Source organism: Manduca sexta, chromosome 22 (genome assembly GCF_014839805.1).
Source record: "Manduca sexta isolate Smith_Timp_Sample1 chromosome 22, JHU_Msex_v1.0, whole genome shotgun sequence".
In the NCBI taxonomy this organism is placed as follows: Eukaryota; Metazoa; Arthropoda; class Insecta; order Lepidoptera; family Sphingidae; genus Manduca; species Manduca sexta.
Window position 1 is genome coordinate 12,622,263 of NC_051136.1, and position 24,315 is coordinate 12,646,577.

At 35.7% G+C, this 24,315-nt stretch overlaps 1 protein-coding gene across 1 annotated transcript; it reads left to right on the plus strand.

The window, feature by feature from the left end:
* Nucleotides 1-10,631: 10,631 nt before the first annotated feature.
* LOC115449526 (proton-coupled amino acid transporter-like protein pathetic) lies at nt 10,632-22,782 on the plus strand. Its single transcript, XM_030177373.2, has 9 exons — nt 10,632-10,703; nt 12,776-12,889; nt 14,101-14,251; nt 15,163-15,284; nt 16,744-16,828; nt 17,709-17,953; nt 18,946-19,158; nt 19,418-19,587; nt 20,572-22,782. Exons 1-9 carry the CDS (start codon nt 10,654-10,656, stop codon nt 20,853-20,855), a joined length of 1,434 nt encoding a protein of 477 aa, XP_030033233.2. The 5' UTR covers nt 10,632-10,653; the 3' UTR covers nt 20,856-22,782.
* The last annotated feature ends 1,533 nt before the right edge of the window (nt 22,783-24,315 follow it).

Here is a 24,315-nt window from a genome sequence, read left to right on the forward strand (position 1 = left end):
GTTTATAACACTCTCAGTCATCCCTAATTAAAAAAGTTAACATTATTAAATATTCCATAAAAAAAATCATAGAAATCGGTATAGAAACACCAAATTTATACATGAAATACGCTAATAATAAGCCATCACGCGTGAATACTGAATCATGCTATAAGCTTCCTTCGATTTCACCAGGATCCCATCATCAGACCCTGACAGGACAATCGGACCACCTGCATACCACCATAATTAAAAAAACATCCCGACAAATTGAGCATCTCCTCCATTTTTGAAGTCCGAAATCCACGCGGGCGAAGCTGCGAGCAGAAGCTAGTTTAAAATAAATATTAATAAAATGTAATTTTAATTTTATGCGCCCTAATGCCATTACTAATAACTACTCTAAGAGAATTCGTCGCAGCGGCCACATCATACTTTCAGTCAGAAATACACTCAGGCACACGCCATATTCGCATTTAACTACAAAATGATAAAAAAAAAACAGAAAAGTAAAACCAGGATTTTTGGTGAAAATATAAGTTATTAATGGTTGATTTTTGGCACAATGTGAGCAAAGGTCACGACGAGTATATGGTTTCATTTAGTAACGCAATGTTAAAATGACCCTGTAAAACAAAAAAGTGTTATAGTTAATATTCAAGTTCACAATATTGACTGATGTTATCTTTAGTTGGTGTCTACTTGTAAAGCTATATTTACTTCATCTTATGTTATCATAAATTATCGAATTCATCTAAAGCATGTAATCATGTAAGAATGAATTGCGTTTTTTTTATTATGACGTTGAAATTAACAATAATTTGACAGTAGGAATTTTTAAACAAAATCTTTAGGGAGGTTCAGCAGTGGACATCCTGCGGCTAAAAATATAAGACATGATGCGCGTTTTTGCAATGTTGCTGAACAATGCCCGCTACTTTTCACACAGAATGGCTTTAAACACAGATAAATAAGACCTTCAGCGCTTCATTAATAATGTATATTTTGTTATATGTATTATTAAAGTGACCAAATATATTTTTCTTTGTATAAAAATTGAGTTGTGTTTTACAGGAATAATTTATATTTTTATAATTTGTATTATATTGAATGTAATTAATGTACAAATGAATGTTTATTGTACAAGTAACTTAGATAAGAGTTTCAACTCTAGCATAACACTTAGGTGCGTTTCCATTAACAGAAGCCGCGCGGATAAGTAATATGGACTTTAAATATTACCCAATTATTTCTTTACGTTGAACGTACTTTTTTACAGTTTTAAATATACATGCATTCAAAAATATTAAAAAAGTAATAAATCATCCTCCGATGATTTTTATTACCCTTTGCAATGACACTGGAACAACGACTTAGAGTGCACATTTATAATTTATTTGTTTTATTTCTTCTCGTATCGTCTGCAAACCCTTGCTCACTATATCATTTATCTCCTGCTTGCTTACATTTTTTCTGCAAAAGCAAAGTAGAGATGAAATACTATACACCTAAGGATTTTTTCCCATCTTATCTCCGCATCGCTTATCGCTTGAATGGAAACGGACGCTACACAAGAGACCGTAAATTAAATTGTGATAGCAATAAATGAATACTTAATTATATTTCGACTTCTTATTACTGCAAACCTTTGATATAACTAACGTAATCCGTTGCCGCCATCGTGACTTATCTAATATCTATACATATATATAAACCAACATATTGAATACCTCCTAGCAAAATTTCAGTCACGGCGACCAATCTCAACGGAAAGCAGCCAGGTATGCAGGAGATATTATAATGCGCAAGAGTGTGCGCAATGTACAAGTGCACTCTCTGTTCCTTCACTCTCATAGTCCGGTGAGACCGCAAATCCGACATGACCACAGAGAGATCAGGACATGACCAACGGCTTAACGTACTATTTGAGACACAGGGGTATCACACCGCGAATTCTCTGATTCCGAGCTGCGGCCAAGTTTTAAGAAGAAAAAATTCAGTCACAATCATTGTTAGCCCGCCCGGGATTCAGGACATCAGCGCGGTTCGCGTACTCGTAAAACATATATCCAATGACGAGATATCATCTCATAGTTGGTATAAGTTAAAAAAATTCGTTGTCGTTACATCCATCCGTGTCAATTACTTCCCCGAAATGAAAGACCTAATATGTACTATATTTTTACAGTCACTCACTAATAGTTTATGTAAATAGAATATGTCTATCAATGTGTCAAATTTTATCAAAATCCATTCAGCGGTTTCGTTTACTTCTATTAAATATCAAACAGATTCACAAAAGAAGAACTTACAATATTTTCAGACTGGAACCTTTAATGAAGGACGTCAAGCAAGCAACTGCTCTTAATACTAAGTGAAAATATGCAATATGCTTGAAAAAGAATGTGCCGAAATGGCCGACCCCAGATCAGGGGCATTAAGACAGGTAGAAGAAGAAGAAAATTGATTAAAAATGTAAATATTATTAAGACTTATAGCAGTAGCACCTAGTAATTAAAATGATAGTTAAATGGGATAAAAATCTCTTTTTGACGTATCATATATAGGCGGTAGATAGTGGCGCATTGGTGCACCCACTTTCCACCATATGTATTCCGTCCCATGATGTAATAGGCCAAATTCCAGACTCAGGGCCGGTACTGAGTAGAGAAATCCAATAGCGCTTTGCTAGATCCGGGAATCGAACCCGAGACCTCAGCACTGCTCCCGTACTGAAATACAACTACGTCACTAAGACACTATATCACAAACACGGCATACATTCTTTTTTTGCTTTTAACTTGTCAACAGTGTCAACATTTGTCAACAGTAAACTAATTTAATTTTTGTTTGAGCTTAAGAGGTTTGATGCCTCAGTCTTCCCATGAGACAAATTTGCGTTGTTCGGATCTAAGCTTTATTGTAGTTTCTTTGATATATTTTATTTCAACACTAAAAAATTCTTGTGAAAAAACTATAAGTGAGATCCAATTGGATATCAAGTTCACTCGACATGTTTTAACATTAATCTGGAAAAACAGACAAATTCAATAGATTGAGTAACACAGAGAAAACGCGCCTTAAGCCTGACTTAAACAAAACTGCTACTAACCATATGCATATCAATTATTGCTTGAAATAATCGTAAGGAAATAACATGATACCGTCCCAACGCAAGCAAGAACTAGAAACTGACATGCGGTTATAAGAAAATTGCTAGAACAAATTTCGTGCCGCCACGACTGTTACGCAATGTAATTTTATCTTGAACATGCAAAACGTACAAATTATTTTGTGTATCTGTCAAGCATCTCGCTTACAAATAATGTTTACGACAAAATATATTGCCTCAGACAGAGCAACTTATGTTCCTTCAAAAATTACACGTGCTGCGAAAAAAATACTCCATCATGAAGTTTTATTATGTATTCTTCTTATGTGATCCTCTCCAAGTCATCGTCCTGAGTCATTAGTAGGTTCCACTCAGCATAGTTGCTTAATTTTCAAGAGTTACTAAATAAATAATAAAATCAGCCTTGTATTATGTACTGTCCCACTGTTGGGCACGGGCCTCCTCTACTACTGAGAGGGCTTAGGCCTTAGTCCACCACGCCGGCCTAATTCGGATTGGTAGACTTCACACATCCACGAAAATTCCTATAGAGAACTTCTTAGGTATGCAGGTTTCCTCACGATGTTTTCCTTCACCGTTAAGAAGCAATAAATTCACAAAGAATACACACATAAATTTTTTGAAAAGTCAAAGGTGTGTGCCTTTGGGATTTGAACCTGCAGACATTCGTCTCGGCAGTCCGTTCCACAACCAACTAGGCTATCGCCGCTTTCAAGAGTTGCGAGCGCCTAAACCGCTCACCCAAAATTCCAGTGTTTGTATACGCCGGGCCCTTACCAGGCTAACAAACGTAGAGTAACGTTAAAAAAATGAAATTTTAAGCAGACCATCAAAAAAAAAAGCGAACAAGCTCTCTTTGTACATGCAAGCTCACATTCGTCATTGAACATTATTTTAGAAATTCGATTCGACAACCATATCAATCTGTAATTGAGCCTAGAGGATTGTTAACGACATCATCTACAACTCAAGATAAGAATGCCACACAAACCGATAGATAAGCTGCATATTTGTGACATGTACAATAACATTACTGTATGTAAGACTTCCCACGTCATTGTCTACAGTTTTAATCATATCTAGTTCAGACTTCAGATTGCGTGTTTTTTGGAGAAACACTAGATTAACTTGATAGGTTTGACTTCACATGTCATTGTAGACAACTTTAATCATAAGATATCTAGTTAAGATTGCGTGTTTTTTATTGTGTACCTACTACTACATAACTTCACAACAGTTTAATTCATAACATATCTACTTCAAATTTATGAGAGTGAAAGAATACACAGTGCATCTGTGTATTATGCATACACTTGTGCACTATAATATCTCCTGCGTACTTGGCTGACATCCGTTGTGATTGGCCGCTATAGCAGAAATTCGATTAGGAAGGAATCAAACAGTATCTGCTAGTGATACAATGGTATTTTGAATGACAAGCCTTAACTTTCTAAACCAAGTTTCTTTATATCAAGAACATATATCAATCACTCAGATCGATTAAATAAATATGGATGATTTTAATGTAGATCCTATCTCCATCAACTGACATACAAACGTCAAGTGCAAATAATTTTGTATAAATATTATGTATAGAACATTTTTTACCCAAATAAATGACTAGACGAACTAACTGCGTGGCCTGATAAGTGACTCAACAGCATATAATCAATAACATCATTTCAAATTCGCATTACATAATATCATCAAAAACACACGTCGAATTGATAACTACAATACCAGTCATGTATTATACAGTGTCATTTTGACACATCGTTACTAAATTTAACGACATACTTATCTTCTGGACAATAATAGTTTTCAATAAGTTAACCGTAGATGTAAAATAAAAAGTGCAAGTTTTGAATAAAATGATTAACAATAAAAAGTAAATTTCATCTTACACGAGGAATCGTCGCAGCGGCAACAATTTAGTCAGAAATACACTCACGCACCCACCATTATACCGACATAGCCCTTAGAGTTGCGAAACTCAAATGGCAGTGGGCACGGCTCATAGCTCGTAGATCTGATGGCCGTTGCGGCGGAAAAGTTCTGGAGTGGCGACCACGAACCGGGAGACGCAGCGTAGGCAGGGCCCCCACGAGATGGACCGACGACCTGGTGAGGGTCGCCGGAGTCCGATGGATGAGAGCGGCCCAGAACCGGTCCCTGTGGCGCTCAATGGGGGAGACCTATGTCCAGCAGTAGACGATTCCCGGCTGAAATCATGATGATGATGATGATGACGACCCGCCATTATTGTACTAAACTTCGAAATGATCAAAAAATAAGAAAACCAAAACTGCGATTTTCCATAAAAGTATTCGTTCATGGATGTTTTTTTGACACAATATTAGCAGACGTAGTAACAATTATGTGGTTTAACTTAACTAAGCGGGTTTTCGTGACATTTCTAAACACACAACAACACAACATCACGCATTTTATCTCCGAAGGGGTATGCAGAGGCGCAACCATGGCATCCACTTTTCGCCAAGTGTATTCCGTCCCATGATGTGATAGGGGGCGAGCCTATCGCCATATCGGGCACAAATTCCAGACTCCGGGCTGATATTGAGCAGAAAAACACAAATATCACTTTGCCCGACCCGGGATTCGAACCCAGGACCTCAGAGCGCTGCCGTACAACTACGCCACCGAGGCAGTGACATTTCTACTACATAGTAATACGGATTAATAGGTATATGAAATTTGAATGAGCTCACTCACACACACATACATTAAGTAGCTAGTTGCTAGTTCATTCCAATTTCAACACCGTTACTAATATTAAAAATATCAATACCTTTATTATAGGTATGTATTTGTACAAATTGTTTTATCCTAAAACTTACTATAGACGTCATTCCTGTGATGTATTCTGGATATCCCAAATTTATGTCACGTTTCCAAGTTTAAAGTGAGGTCACTTCTATTAACGCCATTAATTGCATCATCAGCAGAATACCTTTTTATACTCTTCTCGTGAATAGTATGTTATAAATTGTAGATTTGAATGATTGTTGAGAAACTTTAGTTACTCTTTATAACGCAAAGACTTTTGGATGGCTGAGGATTTCTCTCACCCTGTCCTGGGAACATTGCTTCCTAATTTTCTCAATAGACTTTATTTAATATACGTAGATAACGTCAAATATGCACTGTATAGATAATATTGTCACAAAACACAAACTCAGGCGCATTGATTTGGTTCAGTCGGTTTGCAAGAGTCGTGAATGAGCGACTTGTTCGGTATACGAATGTGCGCACGTTGTTTATTTGAAGGTTGGTAACATTTACTTTTTAATTTTATTTTAAAGGTCTTAGGTATACGAATTTCTGAGTGATGTAAAAGGGAAAAATAACTTAAAGGATTTTAAGTGTTCATTAATTTATTTATGAACGAAATTTTTTTTATCAAAATATATCGAAATTAAATATTTCAATGTCTTAAATTGAACTGTATCGTAATTGCAGAGGCCTATAAGAGCTTGCGGACTTTTCCTGGCCTTTCCTCCTCCCATCCTAAGAGTTTTTTCTTAATTTTCCCTCACACTTCCTTCGTAACCCTTCCTTCCCAACTTTCTTCCAGGACCCTGCAGTCGCTAAGCCGCGGGATTCCAGTAGCATATTCGCAGAGTTCTCCCGATGTTTTCTACGGTATCCGATACCTAAAGAAAAACTAATATAGACTTAAAAAACGAACGCCATAACACAAATAACACAAAAAATCAGATTTTTATGTTTACTTCAAGTTTTGAACTCGTGTTGAAGCGGGCTGTCAAAATTACCACACCAACATTTGAACGGTGGGGATATTTTAAAATAAAAAAAAAACTACAGAAACAAGTGGATTAAGAGTCGTTTCTTCTTTGTAATTATCGCATGCTTTAACAGAATGAAAACATCGTGGGGAAACCTGCATAACTGCGAATTTCTCTATAGGAATTTTGTGGGTGTGTGAAGTCTGCCAATCCGCACTAAGCCAGCGTGGTGGACAAAGGCCTAAACCCTTTAAGAAGTAGAGGGGGCCCCAGCAGTGGGACAGTATATAATACAGGGCTGATATTAAATAAGTAATTTGAATTTTGAATATTGACAAAGTACACTTATATCTATGATGGGATAAGCTTGTGTCTGAAATGACAGACACGTTATCAGTACTTAAAAATATTGCATATTGCAAATAGATTATGTTCAGATTATTATTGTTTTTATGTTATATCTTGGATATCATGCCAAGTCATTATTTCTTTTAACAAACCATTTATACAAGATAAAATTCAGTGATGTGTGGGGTAACTGGTTTACTGGTGGTAGGTCTCTCATATGTGAGAGTCCACCTGGGTGGGTACCAGCGCAATGTCTATTTCTACCGCCAAGCAGCAGTGTGTAGTCACTGTTATGTTCCGGTTTAAAGGGAATTGTAGCCAGTGTAACTACTGGACATAATAAGACTTAACATCTCATGTCTCAGGATGGCGAGCGCAGTGGAATACCAAACAATACATTGTGATGCAAGGTATTGGATGGTGTTTTTAAAAGCTGTCGTATCACTTACCATCGGGCGAACAGCAAGCTCATTTCGTAATCCAAAGCAATAAAAAAAAAGTATAATTGTGTCGATTTGCGTGCGTTAGTCATCTATCTTTAATCGACACTCTATCTGGACCCCACTTTGCTCACCATTAGGTGAAGTGGGGTACTTTTTCATGTCCGTTTAAAAAAACGCGTATATTTGCCTGCGTAAACGATATTTTAAAAGTAGCTTACATTTTGACAAACGATATGCGGTAAATTTCATTAAAAGCCATTCAGCGGTTTTTGCAGTTCTACACTCAAACATCTCTAAAATTGTGGAGCAATTAAATCAGTAAGATGCTAAAAAGTAGTAAACATGCAAGTGAGGGAGCTAACGGTAACTGTTTTCTGTCGCAAGAGAATGTTTTTAGCTTTATTATTTTGTTAGTGAGGGTTTGTTTCACTAATATCATAGATGCTAATGTTTGTCATTAACATGTCTCAGGATAGCGAGCGCAGTGGAATACCAAACAATACTTTGTAATTCAACGTGTTGGATGGTGTTTCTACTGTTTATTTATTGTAATCGACACAACCACCCGTATAGCTTATAAACAGGCGAACGGCAAACTCGTCTCATTATTCAAAGCAAAAAAAAAATAACCCAATATGTATGCTAATTCAGAGTCGCGCCTGGAAATATAAAACTAAGTATATTTATTCAAATGAAATAATAATTGTTTTGTATCTGTAAAATGTGAAAAAATACATTATGATATTATAATACGATAAACGATTAATGCGGCTGAACTGAATTTATTATTGCATTAAAACAGTAGTTATGCAATTATGGTAAAGACAATTATATTATAAAAAAAAACTGTAATGAAATTCGAAAAATAGTGATTTTAAGTCTTGAATGTAAGGACTATAACACAAACTACGACACATCAAAAGCCGATCTAAAACAAATGCATTCAGAACACATACACTACGTTATTCAATTTAATAAAACGATACGATGCCATTACATTGATCAATGGACGCGTCGTCTTTCGTTGATAGATATTACCATTATTTGGTCCATTTTGCAGTTAGTGTTCGTTTCTTTTATAGGAGTCGAATGACGAGATGAGCATGTCGCCTGGTGGTAAACGTTTCGACCATAAACAGATACAATACCATACAGACGCTTGAATTAGACAGTACTGAGTGGCAATGGCGGGTCTAAACGAGGCGAGGTCCGGGGCGAAAGCTAAAAAAGAAGGACGCGTGCCGATAGGCGGAGAAAAAAAAGTTTTAACTGTTTCGTCCGTAAGATGGTAAAAACGGTCCTCCAAGACAAAGCGCTAGAGCCCTGGAGGTTGCCCAGTTTACCTGCCCCTAAGGAGACATCTGAGTGGCACTCCACTGCGCTAGTCACCCTCAGACAAGAGATGCTAAGCCTCATAATACCCAATAAGTACACTGGCTACAATGACATTCAAAAGGCAATAGCACGCACACTGCTATTTATCGATGGAAATGGTATTGCGGTGGTCCTACCTGATGGTCCGTCGCATACGAGAAACCTAGCATCAGTATGTAAGGTGCAAAGTTATTTGGCAAAAAAAGTGAGGAAGATAATTAGGTACTACCCCAACAGTATATTAAGGGTACCTATAAAATAAACGCGCGGCTACACCGCGGCAGCGCTCATTCTATGTAAAAGTGAAACGCGCGACTTCCGCGCTGAAACCGCGCGGTTAGTTTGAAGTCACCCGAAATGAGACAGTTTGGAAAGATCTTTGGACGATCGATAAAAGGAAACGCAACAAGCGTTCAAAATCTATATATATAAAAGAAAGATGTGTTAGTTATAGGGATTGCAATCCGGTACAAACTTAAATCCGGCCGGATTCAGCCGGAATCACGAGAATTCCGCCGGATAAGGCCGCATCCGGATTGGTATTTTGGGTGTTCAACATAGCGCATATTTCTAACTTTATGGCATAATATAAGGAATAATCTACGGGAAAAAATAGAAACGATTTTGTGCGAAAATCAACTCTTATTATAATTATTATCAGTCAGTTATTATATAATAATCAGTCTCAAACATTACAAACAACAGTGAATTTTTTATGGTTTAAATTAAGTTAAACCCGTTCATAAAAACTAAATTAAATCAACATCATATTCTTCTATAATCCAAATTAAAATTTCCAAAATCAACAGCTTATGGATACTATACCCATGCATTCATTACAGCACAGATCACTTTTCTTGTTGGAAATACGCTCTTAGAAAACAAATTGTATTAATAGTATCATCCTTTAGCCTACTTCTCAAGGAACTGCAAATATAACCAGCGGCTGAAAAAGCCCTTTCAGCTTCGACACTGGTTGGTTTCACTAAAGTCAAAAAGTCATATATTAGAGACAAGCATTTCCCTTTATCTCCTTCAGTTTCATAAGCGCTCATTTCTTTCTTAAGGTTTTTAGTACTTTCGCACGGTTTTGATAGAGAAATTACGTTTTTCTTAATATATCGGAACCGGCCACCGGATCCGGTGATATTGGTGGATCTGGTAGGCAACGAAAACGTACCGGATCCGCCGGATTACCGGATCCGCCGGACCGGATTGCAATCCCTGGTTAGTTACACTATTTATAGCTCAAGAACGGCTGAACCGATTTGGCTGAAAATTGGTAGAAAGGTAGCTTAGAACCAGGCGACAAACATAGAATACTTTTTATGACACGTCCCGTTCCCACGGGAACGGGACGTGTCATAAAACGTTATATAACAAAAGATATTTGGTATGGAGATAGTTTAAGACCCTGGAAAGGAATAGGCACTTCTATCCCGGGAGAATATATAGTGGGAATTTTATCCTGGAAAACTTCTTCACGCGGGCTAAGCCGCGAGCAAAAGCCAGTACTTTATAAAGAGAACAAAATATTTAATAACGTTTCTTAACTTAATTGATTTATTAATTAATATTCCTGTTTACAGATTAATAAAGAAAAGACAGAATGGCGAAGCCGGCGAAGAATAATATTGATTTAAACAACTGTTCCTCAACGTAAGTACCTATAGATATTTTTTAGTTACACGAACACAGCACCCCACTGCACCTGATGGTAAGTGGAGTGAAGGCTGAATTTAATGTCGGTCAATTATACTAGCCTATTCGATGCATGGACTGTAGCAGTAACATTTTAAGACATTATTTTGTCTTAACTCTTAATATAGCATGAAAATAATGATGAGCAAAACTGAGTCAAAATGGACTGAGAATAATACCATCTCAGCATGTTAACAGCATCTGACGTCGTATTTTCTAAAAATGTGTTAAAAAAAACTCATATAGATTTCTTCGCCATGATAATCGACCCCGGTACCTCTCAATCATGCCCTCATCAAAGCAACAAATCAAAACCCTGAGTAATATATTCGTTAGTAAGTAACATAAGTTTAAGCGTGCAATTAAAGTACACACACTCACGCCTTTTATCCCTGAAGGGGTAAGCATATCTATCTTCATACCGGCCACAAGTTTCAAACTCTTTATTTTTCTGAGAAGAAAAACCCAATATCACTGCCCGATACCCAATATCGCCCCGGATTTGGACCCGAGACTTCAAACCGAAAGGTGCATTTGGTAGTACACAGAATAATCCGATACCCTCGTACGAGCTTAATTTTCAGCTAATATTCAAAGTTGCCTGATAAAATTAAGCCACGCTCTCACTAACTAATGTTAGTTCTAAATAGCATGGTAAATATGAACGTGTACAGAGCAATGATATATTTTGGTAAGTACGATCAGCAACAAAAGTCGATGAACAGATATTAATTTACAAAACACCTGAACATTGAAACGGACTATAAATCACTTACCAAAGAAGAGTACAGATTAAGGTTATCATTTCAATATGGATACCAAAGTAAAGGATTGGCTGAAAAAAATATGAAAATGAAACTGACGTTTACGTTGAATCCTTCGAAGAGAATCTCTTGCCAGAATAATTTTGAATTTACACATTTGTTCCTTAAACCGGCCAGTGCTCTATAAAATAGGATGTTTAAAATGTAACTAACCTATTCCTATTAATGTTATAATATTACTTACTAAAGCATTATGATGTTTTGTCCATACTTAAAAATGTATAATTCTGGTTATTTACTTCAATATATACTATTATATAAACCTGAAGAGTTTGATTGTTTGAATGCGCTAAACTCAGGAACTACTTAACCGATTTTGAAAATATTTCACTAATAGGAAGCTACATTTCAGCGCTATACGGTAATTTCTATACCGGGTAAATATAAACCAAGACTTTAGTCCTTTAAAAACTTTTTCACGTAGGCGGAGTAGAGAGCCAAAGCTAGTATGTTATAAAATAACAATTTAATTGATATTCTGGACTGTTGAAAAAAAAGCTTGTATATAAAACAAAGAATTTGCTAATTTCAGGCACATTTGTATTTATTACAGATCATAAAAAATTGCTAGTAATGTTTAGCAGTGAATGGTTTAACGGCGTTCAGCTACTTTTGTAGTTCAATTATGTGAAGTTGTTTTGTATTTAAATTAATCAGTAACTTATGGTAAATGATAATGATTACGAAATATTTATTTACTATAATAGGAACATCAACAGTACATATATTCAACAGTCTAATACACTTTACACAGGCTTAATAACTAATACATGTACCAATTAAAGATGTACACAACATTGCTTGAGAAAATTGCATACTTTGCTTAACCGCGAATAACTGAGGAATACAATTTATAATATTAATAAAATATTGGAAACAAATTATGTTCAACGACTTCTGTTGCTGACTGTACATAGTTTTAATCCAAGTAATTTTTCCCAGGGGAAATAATGTAATTTTCAATTAATTCTTAATGGGCCCTGGTGTCTTAAGTGTGTCCCTATGAATCGCTAGTGTTTTAGGTACATTTGTAGCTTAAAAGGCGTTTTGTGCGAGCGCGGGCTTCCACTCGTTATACATAAAATCTGTAATACACAACGACCTGTATAACCTTAATTAATTAAGTTACAATGAATAAAAAAAGACAGGCTTATTGGTCTAGTTAATGAGTGGTACAAAAAATAGTTATTATATGCTTTCTTTCAGAGCGGAACTGACTGCCCACCCTGGATTCCAATCATCCATCAGCATAATATCTGAGAACAAAGAAGACAAGCCCTACAATCCTTTCGAGCATAGAATGCTTGAGCATCCCAACACGTAAGTATTATTACTCTGAGTACTAAAGGTGTGTCAGAAGGAAGAGGGCTTTATGATGCCATGTAATATTTTTAATCGGAAAAGTTCTGGAGTGGCGACCACGAACCGGGAGACGCAGCGTAGGCAGGCCCCCCACGAGATGGACCGACGATCTGGTGAGGGTCGCCGGAGTCCGATGGATGAGAGCGGCCCAGAACCGGTCCATGTGGCGCTCAATGGGGGAGGCCTATGTCCAGAAGTGGACGATTCCCGGCTGAAATGATTATTAATAAACTCATTTTGATTTTTACTTTTAATTTTTTAACTTCATATAAATTCTAACACAGAAAGAAACATTGAAACAAAGTAAAGTCAACTAGTTAATTATTGATTGTGATATTGTTCAGCTAATATTTCATATTAACTTATTACACATGCCAGTAATTCTACTGAAATAGTTCCATTCTAACTTAATTAATTCCATTGAAAATGTTTCATGTAATTCTATTAATTCGCTTTTATCAATTAGAACAATGAGAAAATGTATGAAACCTTTCATTGGAAGTATAAATATTTATTAATTACGAATTCAAAAATATCTATAATAATATTATAATTATACCACAACCGCTATGAGGTTATACATAATAAATTGTCTCTTAACCAATAACCATTAATAATTATTGTGATAAATAATTGCTTCATAATATTTTCCTACGTGAATTATTATCGAGAACCACAAAGAGAAGTAATTATGTCAATTGTATTACTAATAATTTAGCTGTTTTTTATTTAGGCCTAGTCTCATGAGATGGAAATAATCTCAACAGAAACTCCTACCAGTGGCAAAGGGTCATTAACCCGATTCAAGCCAGCTTCCCTTCCATAATTGTTGTAAAATCTAATTATCATTAGAACGATTTCCATGCCGTATTTATGCATATAATTAGTGCCTATAAGTTATGTCGGGTTCCTTTACGAAAAATACTTCGTCTTTGGCAATGGCTTTTTCTGTCAAAACATTAATGAATTATACCCATAAACCTTGTCCTTGAATTAGTCCGTCCTTTGGTAGAAACCACATTTTTCTAGTCCAGACAGACCCAGGAGGACTTTGTTTTAAATATGTAAGAATTGTTATATTGGATTTTGATTAAGTACCCTAACCTCCTTTCTGTATTACATTATATATAGTCCTAAAATGATAGTATAATTTGTGCTAATATCCACAGAACAATCGGCACGATCGTCCATCTCTTCAAAGCAAGTATTGGCTCAGGAATCCTGGCTATGCCCGCAGCGTTCAAAAATGCTGGACTCGTCACTGGATCTATCGGGACCCTGCTAGCTGGTTTGATTTGCACACACACAGTACATATTTTGGTTAGAGTTTATTTATTTAAAACGTATATACATATTGTTGGTGGTAGGATATTTTTATATCCGCCGTATTGTTAGAAGACAATAACTGTAATAACGGCATCAATTCAAAACTAGAAAATATCATACTCAATATTATGAAGTCCAGTGCATTTATCTAGAACAGATAAAGGTTGTTGCAATCCTATCATCGATGTATTGAACTTTAGGGTAAAAACTTAATAAAATTTGGACAAATTCCTAGAGTTATAGATACTAGAACATGCAATTGAATTGTGTTCGGCGTATAATATCAATATAATTGGCAATATCATAATATATTTTGTACAAGACATATTATTGTGACAACTATGCATTTGTGTTTTTTAGCTTAATTGCTCCTCATATGCACAAGCCCCTTAGATATCGCTTTTTTAGCGCAATACAACAATATATTATATCTAAACTAATATAGGTATAAAACTGAACAGTTTATTTGTTTTATTTTTTTTTTTTTTATTACTTTGAATGACAAAACGAGCTTCATCATTCTATCGCTTTCGATACTATTTTTATTCGAAAAGCTACGCCACTTAACTTCCACTTGTATTTGATAAAAGAAATTGGATATTTCAACAATTTATTTATGTTGGTTTTGCTTTTTAATGAAAATGGGACAAATATTACGCGAAGATCAATTGAAATTGTATTATAATTCTGTAATAAAATAATATATGGTACCAACACATGCATTCACACATTTTTCCCAAAGGGGTAGATGACTCGCAACTTTTACACCCACTTTTTCTGAACATACAGCCAAAAGTGGGTGTAATACACAACACATAATATGCTGACCTATCGCCATATTAGAAACGGGTAAAACCCACTTATGTCATGAAAAACAATTGTAACAAATATACCGTATTTTACAGGTAAAAACATCGCATGAAGTTTGCGTGGACGCTAAGAAACCTTCAATGAGTTTTGCGGAAACATGTGAGGCTGCCTTTACTTACGGGCCTAAAGGAGTGCGGAAGTGGGGACATTTTGTCAAGTAAGTATTTTATGTTTAATATCGCATTGATAGAAATCTGTGTATTCGCTTTGTACTTCTTCATTAATTAATAAATGGGTTTTGAGGTTTATACCAAAGCTTTATCAGTCTTAAAGATATTTGCTGGAGTTTTCTTTTATTTTTTCCATTTCGTATAAGTTCTACAGACCTAGAAATCTGTTATTCCGTCACTATTAGTTCGGATATTTTGCTCATATACTTTCGCGATATAATGACACTGTAATATAAAATAATCATGCATACAAAAGGTGTGAGAAGAGGTACTAGGGAATCAACTAAGTCATTTTGTATTTTACTGAAATATTGCTAATTGGGGTAAGCACACTTACCCACGCCCACTTTCCCAGGGGAACCAAAATACAAATTAATATACTGATTTCAGTAACAAAGTTAACCTTAAACATATTTGTCACATATTTTAAAGGAATATGCACATGACCAAAGGAACCATGACTTATCAATATCGGATCCGAATCTTGGTTTGCTACAATGCTAAAAATTACCAATGAAAGTAGCAAATTTAATTAATTGAGAATAAAAATTAACTTAATGTCATATCGCGCAGTGTCATCTTGATACTAGTTGTCCACTCTAACGTCCTGGTTTCACCCAAAGGAACAAGGGCGTCGCCAAGAGAGGGCAGGGAGGGGCAGCTGCAAAAGAGATTCTAAAGTCTTAAGTCTTTGACTTGACTTCACCAATTCCATTCCTAATAATCCGTTCGTTCAATAACGTTCTGCTCCATTTTATTGTTAAAGCGGGAGAAAGGGAGTGGGGACATGTGCTCTCAACTTTACCTACAATTCATACTTTTATCATTTTCCATATCAACTTGCTGCATATAAATTACAAGGCCTGATTAGTTCCATTTAAAAGTGAAAGTATTGTGTTAATAATATTCTTATTTATTAAAATAGTATCGATATCTATTTAGTTCAACAGTTTTTTTTATTGAATTGCGAATTGGGTTATGTAGTTGGACATAAATTATATTAAAATTGCAGCAGAAAGGCAACGGCTTGGATGTGCCTCTGGCATTGCTTTATCCAATGGCGGAGGAAGATGCTTACCATCAGTTGGACCGCTTGCTCGTTTGCCTACTAAGCCGATAAAAAAAATGGATAGAATAATTGTATTAGACCCAAGGCGTAGACACAATATATTTTGTCAACCCTATTTTTTTCTTGAAATCCCAGCATCCCACGATTTTTATGGAGTTCATGGACTACCGCCCTACTACCTACCAACATTGAATTTATTGAGCCACTTCACTATTTACTCGTCATTACTATAAGAAAAAATACTCATAATTAGATCAAATGTAGTAATTTTTCCAGATTAATAATTAAAAAAGTTACCCAACATTTAGATCTCGAACCTCGTCGTTTTCATAATCTTACACTGCATCGTAGCTAACAAAAAACTATTATTCGTACAGAAACGTGGTGGACTTCTCAATGGTCTTGACTTATATCAGCGTGCTGTGTGTCTATGTGGTTTTTATCGGCTCCTCATTCAAGGAAGTAAGTTTCAGACAATTTCCGCTCTTGTTTAAAAACATTGCATAGGAAAATAATAATAGATTCAATATTTTCTCTCTCCTTATAACAGACAGAAGTTAATTGCAATCGAATTTTATACGATAATAAATTCTAAACGAATGGAAGTCAAGCATTTCCAGTTATTTAGATCTTACAAATAAACCATTTTAATGTTATCGTAGTTAAGTATATGCATATGGAATAATGAATCGCTTCGTTGGTTGGCAGAGCCACAGACCGGGATGTCCTTCGTTTGATTCCCATGACAAGCATAATTTTGTACGGGTATTTAAAACATGATTCACCTGATCTGAGCTTAAAGAATTGGATAAAATCTGCAGAGTATTCCTCCAGAGGCGATTGGCGCAAGAAGCTCGATAATGAAATTCAAGTCGAATCATAACCGGAATTTGTTTTTTTTTTTTTTTTCGGAAATCAAATATAGAATGTAATAAAAATCATCCGAATTCATCTAGAGTTAGAATGTAGCAAGTAAAATAACAAATTCTCATTTCATATTACTAGATTACAAATTTATAATGAGACTAGCAATCTGATCGCCTGATATAAGCAAGCACTTCAGATATTTTCTACTCATATAAATATCAGTAGAAGATATCTGATTGATGACACTACCAACTCATTCCCATTTTGCCTGTTGGTAAGCAAAAGTAATCATTAATACCACTGCATTAGAAGACCTTATTACAAATCCACTGCATAGCATTATATTATCACTGTTTAAGTTATCATCAACTCTGCTATGTCATATTATGTCTCACTTAAACGCGCCAATATTTTTGTTTCAATTTTACTACTCCTTTACCGTTCTTTTCCACTTAATTTGCGACTATCTTTCCAGACCCTGGACGCCTACATGCCAGACAACCAGCTCTCTATCCAAACATACTGCGCGCTGACACTAGTTCCCCTGGTCCTGCTGTGCCAAATAAGGAACCTCAAGTACCTGGTGCCATTCTCAGCGATTGCCAATGTGCTTATCTTTGTCGTCTTTGCTATTACCTTGTACTATGTATTCGTGGATCTACCCCCTTTGAAAGAGAGGGAAATGGTTGCTGAAGTCACACAATGGCCCTTGTTTTTGAGGTAAGGGGTTCTTGTTTAGTGTATTGTTTTATATTTTAATCATGGTACATATGAGTCACTTATTTTACTTGTAGGCAAATTATATTTTTATGCGATTTATTTCGCTAAGATTTCATATAAACAATGTCACGAATCACCGACCCACTCACCATTCACTATAGAAGTCAAAGCATCCGCGTACCATTTCGCTTAGATGCAAAATTAAATTTCGTCGAAATCCAAATCTATGGTCTCGACGTGGAATGACGTAAAGTAAAATCTAAGGTAAAACAGATGTTCGAATCTCTCAATATCATCGCCGCCAACCATAATTAACATTGCTCATACAAAATCCAATGTATTTGCCATTAAAAGCGAAGTTCTTTCTATTGTTCATACTAAATTATCAGGTCATTGATTTGGTGCATCTGTTTTAATGCTATAAAAATAATATCAGGCGGTTTGCATTTTGTAAAGTTAATAATTAATTGTAACGGCGTGTAGGAAGATAGCACTGTAGAGGAATGGATGTTTGTGTTCCCCTATGGAAGGAGAAGATTTCCAGTCAGGCAGGTGTTTAAGCTGACCGGTCACGGCCCCTCAAACGGTACCTATTTGGAGGCGGTATACACATACTTATAATGCGCGTCGCGCAAATTCTGCAACCGCGATTTAGTATCGCCTATTGCCATTTAATGTAATTATTGTGTGTTATAACCACAATTATGTTAAACCACATCGATGTTAATGAATGAGAATGAGGCTTCAAATTGCCAATTTAATTTCGCAGTTCCAGTGATGCTTACGAGATTGCGGTGTATACTAATTGTCCCGCTACAATCTCAATAACAACATCCAGCTTTCTATAGTTATATCCTTCCAATCGTCACATTATTCACGTCACAAAAATGTTCGTTCATCCTACTTAATTGAGATAACTTTTCCACCATTTTATATAGATATTTTTGAACTCCCTGTTTAGCATAATTATTTAACCATCATCCTATTTCCAGCACTGTAGTATTCGCAATGGAAGGCATCGGGGTGATGATGCCGATGGTCAACGAAATGGCCAACCCGCAGCAGTTCCTCGGCTGTCCAGGAGTCCTCAACATTACCATGACCGTTGTCATCCCATTGTATGGAATCGTGGGCTTCTTCGGCTACGTCCAGTTCGGAGACCAGGCCAAAGGCAGTGTGACGTTGAACCTTCCTCAGGATGAACTGTAAGTGATACTTCATCCGTACCTCTCACATAACCTGTTTTATCGATTTTACGCAAACGGTTCAACAGTTTTTACCATTTTATTTACCATCAGACAAACTACTTCCTTATTTCATAAAGTGAAATATTATTTTTTATTTTACAATATTATCGTCCCCACGGAAAATACATTCAAAAAGTTCAATTGAACATCTTATCACTCGAGGTAGTCTTACAGATAGGGATAAAGTCATCAAAACTAATTCATTTTTTTCTTTCAGAATGGCCCAGAGTGCCAAGATCTTGATGGCCTTAGTCATATATCTATCATATGGTCTGCAATTTTACGTGCCTATGGAATGGATCACCAGAATGCTGAAGAAGAGAGAATCAGAAAAATACGAGAACGTCATACAGATTTCTTTAAGGATCCTTATTGTTACTGTATCAGGTAGGAATCATATCTTTGATTACCTATATTATAATCTCCGTCTTTAAACAAGTCTGTATAGATAATTCCATCCACCAAAAGGCGCCCCACTATTTTCCTTAACCGCTTACAGTGTGAGTGAGCATGATATGCACACGCACACTACGATAGATAGCATTAAAGTAGCCAATCATGTGTTGAGAAAGTAAGATGTTCTTTGATAACGTCTGATTTTTTTATCCCCGATTAGTTTGGCCTCTTTGTTTTTTTTTTTCCTTCTACATTAAAATAAGGGCAAATGCAAAAAGAAAATGGTTTAAACTCCAAACGTATTTCATTTGCAGATCGCGCGAACCTATTAAGTTTTTTATGCTCATCATCAACTTCAAAAGACTTTTATAGTTTATATTGACCATCGAATTAACAAATTTATGACCGATTGTAATATAAAATTGGCATTTAAAAACGTCAATTTAGATATTTTGATAGAACTCTGTATAGACCGTGATATGAACAGATTTAAATAATTAATAACAGAGGTTCTTAAGTATGTGGCGGCGTATATAGATAGACGCCGCTGTAGAGGAACAGATGGTTGCGTTACTCTATTGAAGGGAAAGATTTCCAGTCAGACAGATGTTGCACCTGACCGGCTGCAGCTCCTCTGACGGTTCTTATTCGAAAGGTATATACGCTGCGCATCGCACAAATTCTGCTAACGCAAGCCAGCATCGCCAATCGCCATCTAGCGTGATTATTGTGTGATATCACCACAATTGTGTCAATACCATATTGGTCTTCTCGCAGTTCTATTATTGCAACGAGATGGCTGTGACTACACTAATTGTACCTCCACAAGTATTTCTGTCTCGATTGAAAAGAGTATTAATCGCAATTTACGGTAATTTTTAGTAGCTGGTTTGCGTGCGTGAAATATTTAATGAGGAATACTGACTACCCAAAGTCTACCATTCTGCTTAATCAATTTCTATTTTTCTCTTGCAGTCGCAGTCGCAGCAGCTTTTCCTAATCTGGAACTGGTCATCAACTTCGTCGGAGCCATCTTCTTTTCTACTCTTGGCCTTCTAACTCCTGCGGTAGTAGACACGGTCTACCACTGGGACAAAGACTTGGGAAAATATAATTACGTACTATGGAAGAATACTATCATAGGAATAATAGCTCTTGTAGCTTTAGTGTCAGGAGCGTATGTTTCCATATTGGGAATGGTTGAAGAGTTCGGACAACAGGAATTGGAAGGAAGTCACAGTAACGTAACAAGCTTATGAGCGTCTAAATAATATGAATACGTAAATAAAAGTATAATTTTCCATCTGTGATTGAAAACGGACTTTCTGTACATTATTAATAAATTGATTTTCCACTGTGGCGTTATATTAAAAATATTTTCAGTGATTGACTTTTAGTTATGATAATTATTTCAGTAAAGGCAATCAAATTTAAATGTAAAACGATGTAGTGACAAATTTTTAACTGCCTTGGTGGCGTAGTCTTAGTGCGGCACGACTGCAGCGCTGAGATCTCTGGTTCGATATCCTGGGAAAGTGATATTGGGTTTGTCTATTCAATATCAGCTCGTAGTGCTTAATTTGTGTCCGATATGGTACTTAAAAAGCTCGCCCCTTATTATGTCATGGGGCGGAATACGCATAGCAGAAAGTGGGTGCACCTATTGCGCCTCTGCTTACACCTTTAAGTATAAAATGCGTGAATGTATCTCTAAACAAAGTTATGCATTTATTTCTATAGAAAATGTATATATAGGTTATTTTCATGGTATACTAAGGCATTGCAAAATAAATTTAGATTGGAGGGAATTAACACTACTTTTTATGTACTATACAAAGTGTTTGAAAATATTACTTGTATATAATATGTTTTATATATTTGTATTAAAATAAAATATAGTACAAAATTTCATTATAATTTTTATTTTGTAGTTAGGATTTACAAAAGTCAATTAGGCCTCTCGAGTTATATGTAAACCAGTGCAGTACACTTCTCGAATGTCTTCCTTATAATACTAATACTTCCCTTAATACTAATAATTCATTTAAATACTTTATGATTCAGTTTTATTTGTAATCTTTATTTTTGCGCCCTTGCCCACAATTAATAATTTGAAAGGCCACGACATAATGGTTGTTTTGTTATTCATAGATTTAAATTTATTATATGGACAGTTGGCTAGCTAATTGTGACATTGAGTTTTATAAGTATGTGGAATCAGCACCACATTATTCACATTTTTTAACTAAGTCTCAATTATTTGAGAAAATCGGCAATTATGACATTAAAATGTTGCCCCATCATTAACAATTTGAGAGAAGAAATTTTTACGTTTTACTGTAATAACAAAGATATCTTTAGTGTGTTCCTAACAAAATATTAAACGTGATACGCATATTTGCAATTTTGTTGAAAAATGCCCGTCACTTTTCACACTGAATGGCTTTAAGCACAAATAAATATGATTTTCATCGCTTCAGTAATATTATATATTTTGTTATATGTATTATTGTGGCGAATATATATATTTTTCTTTGTATAAAAAGTGAGTTGTGTTTTACAGGAATAATAGTTATTTTTATAATTTGTGTTATATTTAATATAATTAATGTACAGGTAACTTAGATAGGAGTTTCAACTCTAGTATAACATTTAAGGTGCGTTTCCATAAACAGAAGACGGGCGTGCGGTGCGTGCGACGTGCGGATAAGAAATGTGGAGTTTCAATATTACCTAATTATTTATCTTTATGTTGAAAGTATTTTTTACTGTTTAATTTATTTTAAATATAAAAATGCATATAAAAAAAATCAAATGATATCCAATGATTATTATTATTTTTTGCAATGACATTGAAATAACGACTTAGGGTGACCATTTATAGTGAGAGGCTCTACTCAAGTAAGTGCCGGTTCTTGCGAGGGTTGTGGTTGTATGTACTTGCGTAATACCTTAGATATTACGGAGAGAGAGTCGAATGGCGTGGTTTTAGTCGGTAGGGATAAACATTTATATTTTAATTGTTTTATTTCTTCGCGTATCGTCGGCAAAACCTTGATCACTATATCAGATTTATCTCCTGTTTGCTAACATTTCTGCCAAAGCGAAGCGGAGCGGAAAATACGATATAACTATCATTTCTCGTCTCTGCACCTTTTGTCGCTTAAATGGAAACGCACGCTTATATACAAGAGACCGTAATTTAAATTGTGATAACAATAAATGAATATTATATTTCGTCTTTTTATTACTTCAAACCCTTGACCAACATTATCTAAATATACAAACCTACATATTTTTCTATGAATCCCTCCTAGTCAAGTTTCGAACAATTTCAACGGAATTATTTATTTTAGGCTGGCAAGGTACAGTGACCCCACTACACCTGACGGAAAGTGAAGTGGAGTCCAATAGAATGTCGACTGATGAAAGATGATTACGCCTCCGCAGTCGATAAAACTATACCGGCCTGTGGAACCGGATATACACAGCCAGATCCCGGAACGCGACACACACGTAGGCCACTATGGCCAATACTACTATTTCAAAACCTGAAAATAGTCAATTATTTGCCACGGTAGCAAAACTAATTAGCCATTTGATTATCAACTAAAAAACTAGGCAGTTTGCTAACTGTTTTTTTTTTCGCGGAAAAGAACACCGTTTCTCAACCACTGATGGAGATCAGTGGAAAGTTTATGTTGGTTTCACCGGTATTACGGCCTAATTTCAAAATTCGGGAGTGTAGCTTCATCCGATTGAACTTTCGACCTAGTCCCTAATCCTATTACCCCATACATGATACACCCCTTACGAACCTTAACCCGAGGTGAATTTCTTCGGCGCATACGCGACGGTCAAAGTATCTTGTTTTACTAAGATAGTTTGCTAACTGCTACTAATACAGTTGTGAAAAACGCGGGTGGCTTTTGACTCGTAAACTTAGCGTAGCTAGAGGTAGGTTATTAGTATCCGTACAGCGTCCGTACACAATGTGTTCATCCCGCTTTAATATCGTCGTAATTGTGTCGTGGGCTCAGCCTGTATATATCCAGTTTCAAACAAGCTAGCATAATGTTTACTGAGATGTGAATATCTCTTGGCAGTCGACATTCTATTTAGACCCTAGTCCACTTACCATAAGGTGTGGTGAGGTTATTTTGGCTATGTCCGTACTTATAAGTATTTTTCAGTGACAATTTCCACTAATCCCGAAAGATAAATAAAGAGGGAACAATAAATTATTGTCCAAAAATGTTTACTAATATGAAAATTTGTAAACACATTTTTGTACCATAAACAAAAATTAATATAGAACCTTGTAATAGTGAGCCAGCGAAATATTAACTTACATCACAATTCCAAAAAGATCAATGCTTAGTGCGAGGGTGTAAAATATTTTGGGACAAATGTGAACCTTATTTCAGAAGACATAACACAATGGAATATCCGTGACGTATCAGACCTGGCGGGTTTCACTAATTCGATCATCAAATCCATTCTGCCAAGTAATAGCGTAACCCGCATCAGAGATTTAAGGCAGTAATGAATAGTCTAGACTCAAGTAATACAGTTAATACTAATAGACAACATATTCTAGACACAGATTTCGGTTATTGGAAGTGTATATACCTGTAGACGGTGATATTATCACTCGTACTATTATTGCAGCTGAATCTCTTTCTTCTTCTGAGAAATTAGAATTATCTAAAATAATCT

Bases quoted from the DNA above. Each gene is read 5' to 3' on its own strand.
- LOC115449526 (XM_030177373.2), top strand. From the start codon at position 10,654: ATGGCGAAGCCGGCGAAGAATAATATTGATTTAAACAACTGTTCCTCA. The intron at 10,704-12,775 runs GTAAGTACCTAT...GCTTTCTTTCAG, and splicing joins TTAAACAACTGTTCCTCAAC to AGCGGAACTGACTGCCCACC. The intron at 16,829-17,708 runs GTAAGTTTCAGA...CTATCTTTCCAG, and splicing joins TCGGCTCCTCATTCAAGGAA to ACCCTGGACGCCTACATGCC.